Source organism: Copadichromis virginalis, linkage group LG9 (assembly GCF_057382275.1).
Source record: "Copadichromis virginalis isolate Kocher_CV1m ecotype Utaka linkage group LG9, C_Virginalis_male_GT1.1, whole genome shotgun sequence".
NCBI lineage: Eukaryota > Metazoa > Chordata > Actinopteri > Cichliformes > Cichlidae > Copadichromis > Copadichromis virginalis.
Window position 1 is genome coordinate 7,626,507 of NC_140626.1, and position 17,593 is coordinate 7,644,099.

General features: G+C 42.7%; 1 protein-coding gene across 4 annotated transcripts in view; it reads right to left on the reverse strand.

Annotated features, from left to right (window-relative positions):
- svila (supervillin a) overlaps window positions 1–17,593 on the reverse strand; it is a 59,472-nt gene that overhangs the window by 22,035 nt on the left and 19,844 nt on the right. For 2 of the 4 annotated variants that reach the window (XM_085467528.1, XM_085467530.1), the window contains exons 4-16: window positions 16,565–16,628; window positions 16,329–16,462; window positions 15,521–16,250; window positions 10,647–11,516; window positions 10,016–10,183; window positions 9,370–9,404; window positions 7,312–7,376; window positions 6,573–6,709; window positions 5,587–5,682; window positions 4,848–5,154; window positions 4,203–4,268; window positions 2,968–3,457; window positions 1,733–1,892 (exon numbers count right to left, since the gene is read on the reverse strand). In XM_085467528.1, the coding sequence (XP_085323654.1) occupies window positions 1,733–1,892; window positions 2,968–3,457; window positions 4,203–4,268; window positions 4,848–5,154; window positions 5,587–5,682; window positions 6,573–6,709; window positions 7,312–7,376; window positions 9,370–9,404; window positions 10,016–10,183; window positions 10,647–11,516; window positions 15,521–16,250; window positions 16,329–16,462; window positions 16,565–16,628 (3,322 nt within the window). Of the gene's footprint in view, window positions 1–1,732; window positions 1,893–2,967; window positions 3,458–4,202; window positions 4,269–4,847; window positions 5,155–5,586; window positions 5,683–6,572; window positions 6,710–7,311; window positions 7,377–9,369; window positions 9,405–10,015; window positions 10,184–10,646; window positions 11,517–12,385; window positions 12,470–15,520; window positions 16,251–16,328; window positions 16,463–16,564; window positions 16,629–17,593 lie in introns of all 4 variants that reach the window. The other 2 variants (XM_085467531.1, XM_085467529.1) reach the window with 2 other exon arrangements.

Consider the following 17,593-nt stretch of genomic DNA (forward strand, 5'->3'; position numbering starts at 1 on the left):
GTACTCAAAGCGCTCATAATAATAAATAATGTTTTTCAGTTGAGTTTTTTGTAGTTAGAGGACACTTTTCAAAACAAAAAAAACCGCAACAAATCCTTATTTTGGCTAGGCTTTCAAATTTAATCCAGAGCATTTATGGAAAACTTGAGCAATTTGTTTAAGAGGTGAGTTTTATGAAGATGATTTTGAGACACTTTGTCAAACGTGACATGACAAACTGTATGTTAAGGATGGCACAAAAGCAACTACACGCTGTGGTTTTAATGAAGAGCCATTGAGTTTGCAGCTGCAGGCAGACTCTTTATTTCCACATGTGCCGAAGAAACACAAAACCTTACTTCCCCAGAGCTTTTAGCCCAACCTGTCACAATAGTAAAGCCAACAAAAAGCAGCCATGCTCCTCTACATTTATGAATGAGAAGACAGCAGACATTAAACAGAGGCAGCGAGCATGTCGTTTAGGAGCTGCAGAAGTAAACAGTGTACAGACAGAGCAATGACAGCTCTGATCCAATTACACATAAACATTGATTAGAGAAGCCAGTCAGTGTAACAGGAGCTGGGAAAGCAACTCAAACCTCAACCCTGAATTTTTCCATCTTTTTAATAAGGAAAACTGGGATTAGGTTTAAAGTACTCGACAAGTCTAAAAACCTAAACGTGAGCAAGAACAGAGCTTCAATTATTGAGCTCTCATCTGTGAGCTGGGGCAGACAGGACCAATATATGCAAGAGGTCAGGGTCCTGGCTGTGCCCCACTTGCCCCCCCATCACAAGCACCCCTCTGTGACCCAGCGAGGAAATGTCCTGTTCTGCCCCCAGGGCTACACAGCAAATGCAAAAACAGGATGAAAGCAGCACTCAGTCCAACTTGCAAGCTGTATCTGGGATACAGACCCTTGCTCCAGAGAAATGCTTTGAACGTGGGAACGACAAATTAGTCAAAACATGGTCAAAGAGTCAGATTTACGAGAAGCACAATAACTAGTACAAACTCCACAGGCTTTAACACCAGTTTACATGCAACTTTATTATATCATCAGTCAGTTTAGAGCATGATTAGTGTCCTATGTCTGCCAGTCAACTAGCACGAACAGCTCAATTATCCCAGTATGACATAACAGGACTTATGTAAGGATTTGCTCAGGAATCCAATACTCAGCTTTAGTTTTGTTATATAACAACAATGAAATGTAATGAAAAAAAATCTATAATTTCTTTTCTTTATCATTTTGCTTCTGTTAATACTCCAGACTTCATCCCAGGAAGCTCAACAGTAAAGAAAAAAACCCTCTAATACCCTAAAAACTCCTCCCTCTTTGCCCTCATGATGTAATTTTGAGTCATCACATTTTATCCATTCTTAATTTAAAAGTAAAAGAGCTGATCACAAATGTGCTATGACTGATGACCATTCATGAATAATGAAACCATTGGTCCTAATCATTTAGCATTTTTATGCACCGACGCCTGTTTTCAGTGACCACGGCATTTTGTCTTGAAATACATGTCTTTTCTTTAAAAAACAAAGACATTTAAACTTATTTTTATTGTTAATGAATTAAAAAAAAAAAAACATGTAGCTAGCAGAGCAAACCGTGATTTCTTTTGCGTTGCTCTTGTAGGATTAATTTACCGAGAAACAGGTAAATGGTATTCTGCAATACGTGAATATGGTCAGACATGCAGTAAATATATATTAAATCCTATCTTAGCACACTTCCATGCTCACCTCTCTCTGATGGACATGTGTCGGGCCATCATCCTGTCGCTCAGTTCGTCTCCCTGCTCAGGTTGAACCGGGTCAGCTGGGTGTGTGTTGCTGTCTGTGTCTGCTGCTTCGGGGAAGCCAGATGTTGCTCTGGATGTTACCACAGTTGATTCCAGCAGGTCTGTGAGTGTGAGCACACAGAAATAGTGAGAGGAGAGGGGGAGAGAAAATAAATAAATAAATAAAAATCAGTAACTCAGCAGCAACTCCATAAACATTAACTGTGACCGCTTGTATGATCTTTTGAGGAAAATACATTAACTAAGAATCGCTGTGTAGGGTGTAAACCCTTTAACATAACAGTCAGAGGTGTCACAGTGCAGACTCAGCATCTCAAAGCAGCATCGCAGCAATCATCTTTCATGCTCACCGAAATAATCCCGTCCACCTCGTGAGAAGCAGCAAAGACACTTTTCACAGCTTTAAACATCTCTGCCACAGCTGTAATCAAACAACCCACACTGGAGACTCAGGTCAACGCACTATTCCTTCCCCCTGCCCCGAAACAAGTTCCACAGTTCCAGTTTGACTGATTTCTATTTTCTGACAAGCCACATGCTGACACAGAGACAGTGAACGGCCCGGTGTTACTGCAGTGCTCAGATACAAAGGAAGCCTGAAAACCACAGTCTGAACTCAACATTTTCACTCAGACACACAGGAAGTGGGTTGGATTAGAACTTGTTGACGGAAACCGATACCAACTGTTAGCATAGTTTGCTCTTTAAATTTTTAAAACCTATTTTAGTCTTCTGATTAGCTTCACTTTTTTCATTTATTTCTGTTAAACTCCAGTGTTCTACCCAGAAACACTAACTCTGCATGCTAACCAAAATAAGCTTCCCATTTAACACCAAATTAAGTTGCAGGTGCACCTTACTAACCAAGATAACAACCTACTGCTAGCTTTAACCTACAAGTCCACAGCACTACCCTCTGATCCAAATATTTCCAGTTACTAAAAAAAGGAAATATGCATCTAGCCATTCATCCATCCTCTTCTCCTCTTCAGGGTCTATAACACATATCGCTGTTGAATGTTAATATAGACAAGTTACAGTTATCATTCTCCCCAAATCTTAATGTAAACTTGGCAAGTTTATAAACTTCAGTAAAGACAGAACAAACAGCAGAGTAGTTCAGGCAATAAAAAGCAGACTGATGCTTTTGAGCTCCTCCTCCTGCTGTTTTCTTACCTCCGCTGGTGGCCCTGCTCCTCTGGCTTTGCTCCTGGCTGTCCTGGAGCCTGTGGCTCTCTGAGCTCCACAGCACTTCCTCTTCTATCGCACTGTCCGGCCACTGCTGCAGCTGCTCCTCCTCTGCTTCTTCCTCCTCTTCTCTCCTTTCTCTCCCACTCTGGGGCTGGGGCAGTGCTGTCTGCCTGACTGCTCTCTCAGGAGACGGCAACTTCCTCTTCCCCCCTCCCAGATCAATCTGGTCTTCCCCTTGGGGCAAAATGTGATGCCTATGGTGATCTGAGGATCCCTGGGACCCCCCGACTGGGCCGTCTGGTTGGCGAGGGGGTAGAGACCTGTCAGAGCTGGGATAGGTGGGCTCCACGCAGGCTGCAGTGGATATGTGGATGTCTCCGGCGTGGTCACTGGACACCGTCCCGCCTGCTCTGAGTGCAGAGGAAGACGAGGAAGATAGGTGGTGTCCAAACCGAGAGCCTGTGCCGTTTTGAAGCTGTGTAATGCAGACAGACAAAGAAGTGGGTCAGTTTGCTACAGAGGCTGAGAAACGGCTCGGGCAAAGTGCACACACAAACAATCGAGAGAATAACGCTGACTAGTCACAGCCTGCCTGACTCAGTGCACTTCCTGGGCATCACACAGCAGCCTCTCTTAATGGTCAGCCCACATCACAAAGCCATGCCAGCAGCCGCCGACGCACAACGCATGACAAACACTTTCAGTTTATAACAACTGGGTTCATAATCCATAGAGGAGAACTAACCTGGCACTTCTGCTGAGGAACAAATGACAAGCAACAGAAAGCAGCCATGTCAAGGAAACTTGCAACATGTATCCATCCATTAACTCGCTTTTGCTTCAAATTTCTCTCTCATACTTCCCCCACAATCAAACTTTCAACCCCTGTGGCTGTAGATGGGAGTTGAACTGCTTTTGGTTTCCCTCTTCTTTGTCACAGAGACATCTTTTAAAGCCCACAGACTCGCTGATATGTGTGCTTCATCCATCCACGCCTCTTTATTGAACTGGGGTTGATGACTCAGAGCTTTATCACAAGCTGGGCCATGCAACGTACATTCAGAATGAAATCACACCAATGTGGAGACGAGCCAAAAAAGAAAACACAGAGCGTGTTGTTCACAGAAATGGACGGTCATTTCTGAGAAGAGTGCTCCCGCTGTGTCAGCCTCCACTGATGCAGGCAAGTGGTGGTCGGTGACTGTTCAGAGGAAGCTTACTTGTAGGTCTTCTACCAGACTGTCACACAGCTCCTGCTCATCACTGAGGTCTACGTCTGAGAGCTCCTGGAGCAGAAACACCAGCATGCTGCAGTTCTTGTTTCATGGATTTTCTACTTTAGTAGCAGGAGTTTAATTATAACCCCTGCAAACCCACTGACTAACAGATAACATGTCATCATTGCAACTTCTCAATTTTTCCACCTTTAAATGTTTTTTTCCCTTTTCCATATATCATCACTTCGGTGCTCTCACATTTCTTCATTTTTCAGTGAACACTAGAATAATTCTGTCATATGATTCCATCCATGCCCATTTGAAACTCTGTTAACATTCATTACCCTTAAACAGCAATCTGCTCCCAGAGCTGGACAGCAGCTGTTTAGTTACATCATCATTTATATTCATTAACAGAATTTTCACTTTTCCTCTTGTGTTCTCTAAAAATATTAATTCACGTACTCTGTGCATAAGACACTGGATTGACCGAGTAAGTCATGACACATTATTACTACATTTATACTCCACCTTTGTATTGTGTGGCACTAACAGAGTGAATGTGTACAGTAAGAAAGCAAAGTTAAGAGGTCTTCTCCCAGTGAACCGAAGCACTGGAGAAACAAAGTGACCTTGCTGCTTCCCCACCTGTTCCATATCTCCCAGTGTGATGGGCTGTGTCTGGTAGCGAGCGTTGGCCCTCCGCTGCCGCGTGTCCCCTCTTGTGTGGGTGACCCTGGTTGGGGGCTGAGCCAGCCGGTTGAACAGCGCCATCTTTTCAGCCAGGCTGAGGGTGCAGAGGTCAGGCTCCTCCTGAGTCTCGCTCTGCTTTGTATCTTTTTCTTTTAGTGAAGACGTCTGCGTCGGGCCCCGGATCTCCTTGGTATCCTGCGCCCGCCGGGCCTCCCTCACTTGCTCATGGGCAACAGCACTTTGCTGTGAGGATGCCTGCAGGCTGAGGAGGGGAGAAGACATCCAAGAGACAAAGAGGGAGAAGAAAACGGAGACTTCTGTAAGCTTGTGGGGAGCTCATGCAAGCCAGCGAGTGGCATGTCAGAGAGAGTGCATTTTCTGACAGCCAATAAAAGTCGCCAACACAGAGCTAAAAAGGTTTGCTACACATGCAGGGTGAGTCATGCTCACCAAGCAGTGAGTTAAAAACCCAGACGTCCTATCTTAGCAATTAATTCATGTAGTTTCCTCCGATCACACATGAGGGCACCAAACCTTAAAACTGTGCATTAGAACTTTACCAGCAACTCAATCCTATAGTTTAAAACACAGTGAACGAAGAAAAACTGCATAGCAGCCAAGACTCAAACATGTTAGTCAAACACCGCACTTCGATGTGAGCATACATATCCGTGCACACACGTCTGCTGTGTACCTGTATGGTGGGACAGTGCTGTAAACTAGGGTGGGGCTAGGGACGCGTGCTACGGCAGCGTGAGCGGACACCATTTGTGGCACGTGAGATGGGGCGCTACAGTGGTCAAGGACAGGGACACAGTCATACACACACAGAGGACAGAGAAGACAGGAAGGTGCAAACATGAAGACTAGGATGGTGGTTAAAGTTTCATGTAGATGTGAGGACAGTGAAAAAGTCAGAGGCACAGCTTTCTTTAAGAAACAATTTCACGCAGAAAGAAAGGTTTAAATCTACAAAAACTGGTAACACCCTAGAACTTCATCTTCACAGCAAGGTCTCTCCACAGATGGATGCCTACACACAAGTGCACAGTTGAGTTTGTTCCGCTTTGATAATCTAGGAGAACTTCCCTTTAGAGCACTTTTCAAATAGAACAGATGTGCATGTATTTGCTTTAATGCACTTAAAGATTTTACACCTCTGATTTATTGACCTGATATGTGCTGTCAGGAACACACAGATCTGTAGATGGAGTCTTAGTGGTCATTCCCCGGCCACAGCTTGTGACAAAAAGGGGAGGAGGGTTGAGGTTTTGCTATTATAGCCCCGGAACTATGCAATTCTCATCATACTGAGCGATTAACATTTTTGCTCCTTTTAGATAGTCTCCAGAAACATTTCTTTGTGAAAGGTTTTAAAATGAGTACTATTATAGTAATAAAAATTAAAGTAATGAGAATAAAAACCCACATGTGAAACATTTTCAGAGTAAAAAAAAAATCAGAAGGTTCTTAGTAAAAGGACCAGACGTACTTTTTTCTTGTGTCACATTTGTACTCACCATGGGCTCATTTTCAAGCTTACATTTATTTAGTCATTCTTCCTGATAGAACTATATAATTATACACTTTTTCTTTGCCTATCAAGAAAGTAAGTTACCCTATTATTGTTAGAGGTGTCTTTCACATTACATAGCATCAAACAAGGTGACAGAGCCTTACGTGGCTGCGATGACTACTTCCTCAGTTGTGACCGGCTGAGTTCTGGATCGATCTTGTGTCCGTCTTAGTCTCCTGTCCACAGCAGCATTCCTGGACCGCAGTTTAGGAGCTCCGCCATCGACGCTCTTCTCCAGTTCCTGGATGGAGATAATTAGGGTAAACATTGGTCATCTTTAGAAATGAACACAGCTGATTACACAAACTGTATAGACCTTCTCTGGTCCTTAGCAGATCTTGCAACTAAATAAATAAATAAAAAATTTAATTGCTTTTTTTTTTTTTTTAAAGCAAAATGAACAAGCAAAACTTCCTGCACCTTACTGCTTCCATATGAAATAAGAGCAACATCTGAGACTCTACGGGCTGAGAAATGAACAGGCTTTGGATTGAAGCAACACTGAAGAGGACAGAGACACAATTCTTCCACAAAAACGTGAGAGCCTGACACAATCATACAGAAAAGGTTTCCTTCAACTCCTTCCTGCTAAAAGTGATTCTAGAAGCCGCTGAATTATGGCACAAATCATTTCAGGAATAAGGCTGGCTCAGTTGTGACTCACATCTGCAATCAAAATTTCTAAATCCTCAAAGTAAGAGAAGGACAGGAAATTGAAATCAGAATACTTTATTAATCCCAGAGTCTGAAATCGTACCCATAACTGGAATGAAGTTTTTCCTCAGCTTGGAAGCTCGTACTCAGACAATATAAGATGCCCAACAGGCTGAAGTCAAAACTCACCCTGAAGAGAGAGCGCTTAGCTGCGACGCTCAGCTTGGCCCGTTCATCTAGCTTCTCTTCATCAGCTGCAACAAAGGAAAAAAAAATTAGAGTTAGAAACCAGTTCTAACTACATAAATTCTGCTTCACAGTTCTCTGTATCATCTATACTTTGTTTTACGTTTTGGTTTTTTTTATCTTAATATTTTATTGTTTTATGCTACCATAGACACTCTGTAAAACACTACTTAAATTTTCTGCCAAAGACACTAAAACACCAAATTATATTGCCAGAAAGAGCAAATAAGTTTTGTAATGTGATTATTTACATATATTTCTATTCATACACTAATGATTCTATTAAGTGTACACTTTGAGTACACAAAATAAAAACAAGGGTTTCAACAAATGTCCTTGAAACCACGGGGTACGACTTTACAGAAACAACAGAGACTCTTTATTTCTCCATGAACACCAACACATTCCAGGCTTCTTGCATAAGTAACCCTCATTTCCTTCTCAGTCAACAATATCCTCCTCTTCCATAGCTGTCACTTCAGTCCTTTGCCCACCACTTCACCCCAATAACAGCTCTGCATGGCTACGAATCTGTGAGTTTTATTGACCGTACACAGTCTCTTGTTGCGAACTCAGTGCTAGTTCAACCCTGTACAGTATGTACAACGCATTATACTTATAATATCGCATTAAACTGCCATCATGTAAGGACATTTCAAAGGCAGACAATTTGAACAAACTCGTTAAGCTAGTATTAGCTTAATTAGCTAGCTTGCTCTAGTTTAAAATGTACTAACAGTGGTTATTTCAAATGACTGTAGTCACTAGTCGCTGATTAAAGATCCTGCTTTAGTCTACATATTTACTAAATTATAGGTCAATAAAAAAAAGAATGTTATGCAGTAACACTGACATTATTATAATATGCAAAAAACTGAAGTCACTTTAAAAGAAACTGAACACTTTAGCACTAGCTAGCTTTGGATAAAAATGGTAACAGAAGAGCATCTTAAGATGATAGGTACATTTATGCTCGATAAACCTTTCCCAATAATCTAATTATTTAACACACAGAAGTATGACAACTATTGTGTGATACCTATCAATCGTTATTAACATCATCTGGCTTAATGGCAGGGAAAAAACAAACAAACCACTAAACCCGTCACTGGAGTCACTCAGGAGACTATAAAAAGATGGACAGGTGTGAGGAATATACACGCTTTATTCTCTGCAAGACACATGCCATGACATCATCAAACAGCTATCCCTTTGACACTGCAGTGCTGAGCTCTGGCCTACATAATACTCGCCAAAGCATCCCGACCAAGTCATGTTTATAAGAAGCAGATGAGCTGGCTCTGCCCTAAGCGGGGCCACAGTGATGTTATGCTACTGTGAGCACCATTAATGACTCTGTAAACTCCACTTCAAAATATCACGCTTTCATATAAAATAAAGACGACCTAAAAAAAACAGATTTAAGTCACCAGGCCTCCATCCATGTGTTTATTACTGAAGCCACTGAAAACTCATTCTGTTCACTTATAGATGAGTGCAGCTGTAAATAATCAGTAATGCTGTTTTCATAGTTAGTCACTGACCACTGAACTGCAGATACTACTACATGAACCTATGCAGTTATGATACAGAGCAGATATAAATGGAAAGACAGTTGAACTAAAGCATGAATGTAACTGCATTCTTTTTCCATCCTCGTGATCTCAGCAGCCATCCAAAGAATTATAAAAGAAACTGTGCTGTATCAGTCTGTGGCATGACAATGTGTAGCGTTTAAGTTGGCTCTCATGTAAAATTAACCAAGAAAACCCTGAAACTGAAACAATGTCCATGTGATTCAGCATTTCCACATGGATGTCTACAGAAATATTAGATGTGGTTACTTTAATTCATGAGCTTTACTTTTGTTGTATGATATCTATACCGGAGTAGAAAATAAGATGCAATGAGCCTAGCATTATATCTACTTATTATTATACCTACTTACTGTTACTGTATTCTGAAAATCTAAATCTGAGGTTAGTGAGAAAAACTACTTACCTTCAGTAGAAGCAAAGTCTGAACTCACACAAGACCTTCAAAAGCACAAAAAGAAAAAGGTGATCAGTTCGAAGCTTATGTATAACAATAAAAAAGGTGAGTAAATCAGTGGCGAGTGGTTAGAAGGCTAGCGGCGTGCTGAGAAAAGCAGTAGTTTGTGGTATGCTGGAAATGTGACAGCTCGCGTTAGAATTGAAAAATGGAGAGAAAGCAGACCAAGCTAGAGAATTAGACAGCATTACATTAGTCTGCTCTGATCCATGGTCTCGGGACTTGATTACTGACAAAGGCCAATTCATGCGTCCTCACTGTGGTCACGTGTGATGACCACTGCCAAGGCCCAATCAGAGGGACCTTTGGCCTTTAAGCTTCCTTGTTTGCTAATGTCGTTAGAATGAAAATCAAGGAGAGGGAGGGTGTTTAGGTCTGTATATGTGAGCATTATTCTCACTGGCCTGTTTCACTGTGATGATATTGATAAGACTATGGTACCTTGGTAGAGACTAATATATATATTTGATTACAGGTCACCCGAACATGACTAAAATCAACATTTCGTTGCATTCCAAATTAAACAAAGTTGTGATTTCTTTTAACATGCATGCGTTTCACACTCAGCTGTGCATTCTTGAATCCAGAGCAGTACCTATCAGTTTCATGGCGCTCAGCAGAAGTGATGGGCTGTGTCCTAAACCTCTCAGAGGTCTTTCTACTCTCCCCAGGATAGATATACTGCCGGGGCCTGCGCCCCCTGTCCCTTTCCCCTCTCCATGGGGCCTCGTAGCCCGTCAGTGCCCTGCACTCCTCCATTTCACTGGAGGGGCCATTCAGGGAGAGGGATCAACAGACAGAAAACCCAAAGGAAAGAGAGAATACAGAGTTGTCAGGGAGAAATAGAGAGGGACATGGTGCAAAATAAAACTGTTTAAAAGCAGAGGTGTTGAACATTCAACCACACCTCTGGTTTTTAAAATCGAGCCTATGAGCAAGCCCATGCAGATTTTTTAACAGTTTAAACACACACACACACACACACGAGCCCCAGGCAGTATCCAAACAACTCACAGTGCCATTAAAGCAGAGACAAACACCGTACTGCAGGACGATTAGTGTTAGCAAATTAATGCATGTATGCCATGTCTACAGATTAAATGAACCACTGTGCTTGGGATGTTAGCATCACACCAGACGTAGCTGCTTGTTAGTCGTTGAGTAGCCAGATGATGTTAGGTAATAAGCGTCAGCGAGTACAGGCCATGCAGCATTTTACCACCTACAGTTCATTCCTGCGGCTGGTTGGAGGAGTGGTGGTGCTCTCCATGTAGGAATGTCTGAGCTGTGCAACAGACACCCTGGTGTCCTGGTGACTCTCTCCATTACTCAAACTTTCTCCTTCTCTGACCTCCTGGGGTTCCTTGGTTTGGTGTTGCAAGGTCCTCTGATTGGGTCCTTGTTGATTTCCAGCATCAGACACGGATCGGCTCAGAGCTGTGGTGGAGCTGGAACTTCCTGGCCCTGTGTGAGATGTTCTGGGCTCAATGTGGGTCGCAGCCGGTCTTTTGTGGGCACGATCAGCGTTTTCCCGCTCTCTGGGTCGGCGCTCCGCCGCCTGCAGACAGGAGGTATACTCTGCTTCCTCCCGTCTTGGTCTGCCTCCAAGTCCCCCTCTAACAGGTTCCTCTGCTTCAGCCTCTCTTTGCATCCTGTACACGACCAGCTCCTCCTCACCTCGCCCTCTCCATGGGTCTTCAGTGCTCCTCTCTCTGCGCCGGATCTGTGAAGGCAAGACTGCTTTTCTGCTCCTCAGAAGGCCCTCTGTCTTGACCGCCTCAGCCTCACCAGCTTGTTCCTCTTCCACCTGCTGTTGCTGCTGCCCAGTTCTGGATGTAGAACCAGAGGTCATGGACAAATAACTGGGGTAATTGCCAACTTCTTGCCCTCCATGTGGACCAGACTGGCTGTGCTGAACTTGTGGATGATGGTGGGAGTAGGCCTGCTGTGGGCCTAGTGGGTCTGCGTGGTAGCGTGTAGAAGCCTGGAGCTGGTGCTGAAATTGTCTGCGGTACACTAGGCCTTCTGTAACATTTCCGAACTCTGGGCTCTTCTGGCGGCCCTCCTCCCTGACAAGCCTCTCCCTAACTCTGATTCTTCAGGGAGACAAAGGACTGGTTAACATTTGGAAAACATCAATAGGCAAAGCATAGCTCTCATAGAAGCTCAGAAAGATGACTTTGATTGTGATCCTTTGTGTGTCAGCCTTTGAGCACTAAAGGAGGAGCTCAGCCTCTTGTTTGACATTAGGGCTGGACACTGACAAAGCATGCAGATTTTATATTTGGATGTAAGACCAGTATAAATACTGGCTCAGATGTTTAGTCTTCCTGACTCAAATATTTCATAAAACCATAAACATACCATACAAGCCAGATTAAAACCAACATACATCTTTGCCTGATATGAACTGGTTTAGAATTATTTCCAGGCTCTCTCTCACACTGGCAATAATGGTTAAATTCTTACTAAGATCTGATTCTTGAAGAAAGTATTCAAAAACAAAACAAAACACCCACAACTCACAAATCCAGTCACCGACAGCATAATTGTTAAAAAGGCAATACTGTACGAGCATTTGTCATTGTTGATATAATATGATCCATCACACAGCTGTTACCAAATGGGGTTTAAGCTAAACACAGCAAAAGGTGAGTGAGAAATGAAGTTATGGTTGGAAGCCAAGGGGACTGGAGCTGGTGACAATGAGGATGAGGATGACTGTTCAGCAGACGTCCAGAGCTCAAAAGCAGAGATTATTAAACAGTCGCCTGCCGGTCAACTCAGGACCCTAAGTGAGTAAATGAAGCATCATCACAGAAATTTATAATAATAATAATATTTAAAAAACTGGAGCCCTGTAATGAGCTGCTGTTTAAAAAGCACAGCTCACAAGGGTTGGTCCAGATGAATGGGAACATGGTAGATGATAACTGGGGGTGAGAAACAACCAGCCTTTGTCTACCTTGAAGGCCAGTTGATGAGGGAGTGGGTGTCGCCTTCAGCATCAGTCTGGAGGAACCAATCAGTACTAAGTTTCGTCTTTGCACTGCACCAAGAGAAACCCAATGGGAAATGTGATTGACTGGGCAGTTGGGTCTGAATTCAGTGTTGAGGTCTTTTTCTTGAAGCATATAAGCCGAGACAAAACTATATTACACACTCCACTGACTTCACATTAAGACTGACTGAAGAGACACTGAGTTTAGCAATCAGCACAATCCCAAGAACACAAGTTTAACTCCCACACGATACATTTAATTGCCACAGTAAAAATATGAATAATAAGTCTCATATTTAAGGCTTGTTGAATTATGACCAATGGTCAGATAGTGCAGTTATATTACATCAGATCTTATTACATAGATGAGTGTATTACAAATGAGTGTATAGATACACTCATTTGTTGATAACACTGATGCTATCTGGAGAGAGGGCTCTTTAAATGTACGCCTCTGTAGCTGAGGTTTTATCTGCAGAAGCAGATATTCAAGGGAAATGCCATCTCACTCCACCAGAGCCAGATGAGTCATGCTGGCCCTCTGATGCTGAGTAAAGGCAAACAGTGTGAATTTTTCACTAAGCACAGATCAGAGTTCAGCAGAACTGGAAAAAATGTTGATCAGTTATAAATACATTAAGAGATCAACTGAAGAATGAAGGGAGGAAACAAAAATCAGTTTGTGAAGCAAATCTCTTTTTTAGGGATACAAGAACCTGAATTTAACAGCTCACTACACAACACAAAGTCATATCTGTTAGCCTTGGATTCAAGTGGGGAAACAGACCTGACGCAGGTCATGAGGTAGAAATGTTTTACTTGAGTAACTGGAGATTACAAATTACAGATAGTCTTCTGACTGGACCAATCAGTTTGGCTCTTCCTCAACTATAGCAAGCCTCATGTCTCTGTGTGGAAACATTTCAACTCCTAAGCAAATCGATAGTTGCAACAGAATTAATTTTGACCAGCTGACTGAATATTTAGAAACCTTAGACAGTCTACTGAATAAACTGCTAGCTTCCAGTACTGACACTTGTGGTTCTGTAAGAATAATAAGTTATCATCTGCGTATAAACGTATTGTGATTTATTGTAGATTATACACCTTTGATGAGGCTATTCTGTTGGACTGCTGCAGCGAGCGCCATTTGTGAAGCAAAGATGTTAAAATCCTTAAGATATCCACTTTATTGTACAGCACTTAGGAAAACACTACAACTTGATACTACTACAAAAATAACAAACTAAACTAAACTGTTAGTGGATAATCAGTGCAGCTCTGCACTTAGTTTGCAGAGCTGTGGCTTGGGTGGTAGAGTGGGTCTACAAACTGAAGGGTCACTTGATCCCACGCTCTTCCAAGTCCAGAATGCATGAGACTTGCAGTAGAAACTCATTTGTTGAGCTTGAGTGCTCAACTTTGTGGAAAGGCACTATATAAGTACCGTTACAGTTAATTGTTGTTTTGATTATTTTCTGTCACCAGTTCCAGAAAGTTTCAATGCTGATAAAGGAGATGAAAATGATCGTGCTGGAATAAAAGTGCATCAAGCTTTTGCTAATGATGACATTTGGGTTGCTCTGAACATTTCACTACAAGAGCTAAAACGTAGCATTTCATGTTAGTCTCCCACACATCCAATGAAAAAGGAGAGTGGAGACACTCCTATTTGCTTGTTTCTCCTCAGGGTTCACTGGTCTTGATCAGACCCAGCTGTGGGTCAGAGATGTAGCTGTGGAGTCACACTGAGCTGCCCAGTAACACAACACCCTCCCTGCACCATGGACACACATACAACCTGGCCAAGTTTTGAAACCTGAGAGGGAAACTGAGGAAAAGAAAGAGGGGGCGATGCAGAGGGGAACACAGATGGATTGGGAATAATGTCCCGGACGGATGTAGAAGCAAGGAATGCACCTTCATATGTTTGTTTGCAGTGGAACAGTGCAGGGCTGGAGCCTGGTCATGATCTGGGTTGGGCAAGAAACAGGGGTGCATACACGGATTCTCTCTTTTCCAACAGTTGTGGAGCTGAAACAACTCTTAGTACGTCCCCTCTAAAGAGCTGCTAGCTCAGGTGTTTTAATATTCGGGTGTCATTTTTGTCCTTTTAGCCACCATTTAAACATACAATTAAAGGATGGACTCACAACGACAGTGTTATCCATTCCTCCCCTTAGGCAAATGCAGTGTATCATTTTGGTGCACATGCTAAAGTACTATCCACAACTTAGTAAGAGATCCTCTGAATCTGAAAAATACCCCAATTTGTTCTTCAAGACATCCACCTGAAATCTCTAGAATAAACATACAGCACAGAACAGCACAGGCAGACCAATCTGCCCAGTTGTAGGTGACTGTGGGAGCTGGTCTGTTCCAGAATGAGCTCGGATTGCATGACCTTGTATCAAACAAGAGTCCTGCTAAGAGAACGACCTTGGACATGTGGAACGAACAGAGCAACAGTGACAGAAATAGATGGAGAGATGGATCCATCCTTTAAACACAATGCAGTGTGAACAGCTGTTAAAGTTCTGGTTCTGGTTCAAACCCTATGTTTGTATGTGAAGGGGATCTTGGGAGCTTAATGCAGAAAAAGCCTCCCGAAACAAGGGACAATTTATGTATAAAGTAAAATATGAAACCCCTCAAAAATCTGGAGTCACGTAGAAAACTCAGGGTTGTCCATTTTCAACCAAATCAAACTTAAAAAAAAGAAAACGGTTTGCTACAACAATGTGTCTTCCTCCCTCCACAAGTCACAACAAGCTAATCTTGTTGTGACACCATTGTTACAATTTAACAATGGTGTCTCAGTTACCAGCAGAAAAACATGGATACATCTATGTTTCTGCAAATGCAGTGACGTCTGACCTTTTTTATTCCATGTTGTGTTGAGAGTGTTGCTGTGTTAGAGGGAGTACTGCACACTTTGGTATAAAATTTGATCTTTGCTTTTTTCAAAAACAAAAACAGTTAAAGTACCCCAAAAACTTTAGCAAAAGTGTATTTTACCATTGTTATGTATAAATGGATTTATTAAAATAAAAAAAGATCTACCCCCAACAAAAACAAAGATGAGATCAAAACACTCACCCCTGTCTGCTGAGGACGTTCTGGGCCTGCTGCTCAATGAATAGGTCACCAGGAGACGCACCATGTTTAGGCGAGGAGAGGGAGGGGTGCCTGCCTTGCTTGGGTGAACTGGGTGGTATGCCAGTCACTGTGTAGTCTTTTGCAGGCACCTTAGCAGAGGAGGACGATGATGTCACATCCATGTATGAAGAGGAGGATGGAGGCTCAGGCGGAGCGGCCCTGCGCTGATTCTCCAGGTTCATCAGCCTCTCCCTCTCTGAGAACAACTCCACCCTGGTGTGACCAATATCACAGCCTGGGTCCGGGTAGCCGTGTGGCGGAGCTGAACGGCCTGCCCTTGGGCTAGTAGCTAAGGTACTGGTGTAAGCACTTAGGGTGATATCTCTGCCTTCCTCTCCCACCAGCTCCCCTCTATTACGTCTCTCTGAGCAGTCCGACTCTTTGTGAGAGCGGGGGTAGCGGGAGTGATGGTCCAAGTCGGGTTCCTGATCCAAAGAGATGCCGTAGCGTTCGGCCAGCTGCCGGCGCCGCTCTGCCTTGTAGCGGGCGATGCGTTCAGCCTTGGACTCCAACTCAGGAACACCTTTGGTCGGACCCGAAATGTGAACTGGCTCAGTGTGGATGAAGGACTGAGGCTCAGGCCTGCATCGAGCTCTGGACTGGCGCTCTGGAGCCATCAACTGCATTTCTGGGCTTTCAAATCCCTCCATGCCATAACGCTGAACGGTAACTGGTGCAAGAATAAACAAGTCATGTCTTTGTTGTGTAGAAAGAGACACGATAGTCTGTAGTACTGTTCTTGTCTCACCAGCACAGGGGTCAGAGGCCCTAGTGTATCGTGGAGTGTCCTCCTCCAGAAGCCGGTTGGCCACCAAGGTAGGCAGCAGAGACGGATGTACTTCACCCTCTATACCCTCCAAGCGCCGAGCAATGCGCTCCTTTCTAAGCACAGAAAGAAAGGGAAGAGTCATCTTTACACATTATTATCCTATGTAGTATTATCTTTATTACTGTAGCATATTTATAGATGCATCATTATCTCACCTGTTCATTTCCAAGTCACTTGTGCTTGTGGTAATGCCCTCAAATAGTTTCCTCAATTCAGAGACTTAACAAAAATAAATAAATAAGCAATAAAATCAGTACAGAATAAGCAGATCTAATTAAATGTTTAATTGGTCTAAGATGACAAATTTTGGATAGATTTTGGCTCACAGGAAATATTTGTAGACATGCTTTGGTAATCTGTAATATGAACACATACCACTGAGCTCACATATACATATTATCATAAAATGTTAGTTTGATTAAATCATTGATGTTATATGTTTAATGTTTCTGAATCATTTCCAAAATACTATTTTCCACTAATCGACACAAAATCTCACAAAACCAACTTACAATTTATGTTATTTAAAAAACAAAACAAAACAAAACAAAAAAACCCAGAAAAAAACCCCATGAATAAACCCTCCTGAGACCACTGGTTTAAGAGCCCTTATGAACTCGGATGCGTCTTACTTCTATCAGTGGTCCAAGCTGGTTTGAGTCCACCCATGAATCAATGAAATTACAAAAGCACACCCACCCGTCTATATATAGACTACACAAGTCAATGTCAGCATAAAAACCAACAGGATCGTCTGCATCTTATAAGACAGGATTGCAACAAGGCACAAAAACAGGAAAATTTCTAAAGGGGGGGAAAAAAATTCTCAACCCATCAACGATAAAAGCTGGGAAGCACCTAAATCTGGCTGCCCAGACTTTGGTTATTTAAAATCTTACCAGAATCTATAGCAACAACAATTACCAAACACCAATGATCCCCATCTAATGGAGCAGAATGGCAGAAACCTCCAAAACAAAGGTTTGCCAAGTTTCAAGGATTGTTCTCAGGAAAGCTTCTGACATTTCACCATTTCACTTCAGAGATACTTCAGCCAAGGCAAAAACGTCTGCCTTTCATTTATTTACATAAAAAAAAGAAAAAACATAGTTTTGACTTTGTCAATGCAGAGCATTGTATTGTAAGAACTGCAGAGTAGGATGAAGCTGATCTGTGGAGTGATG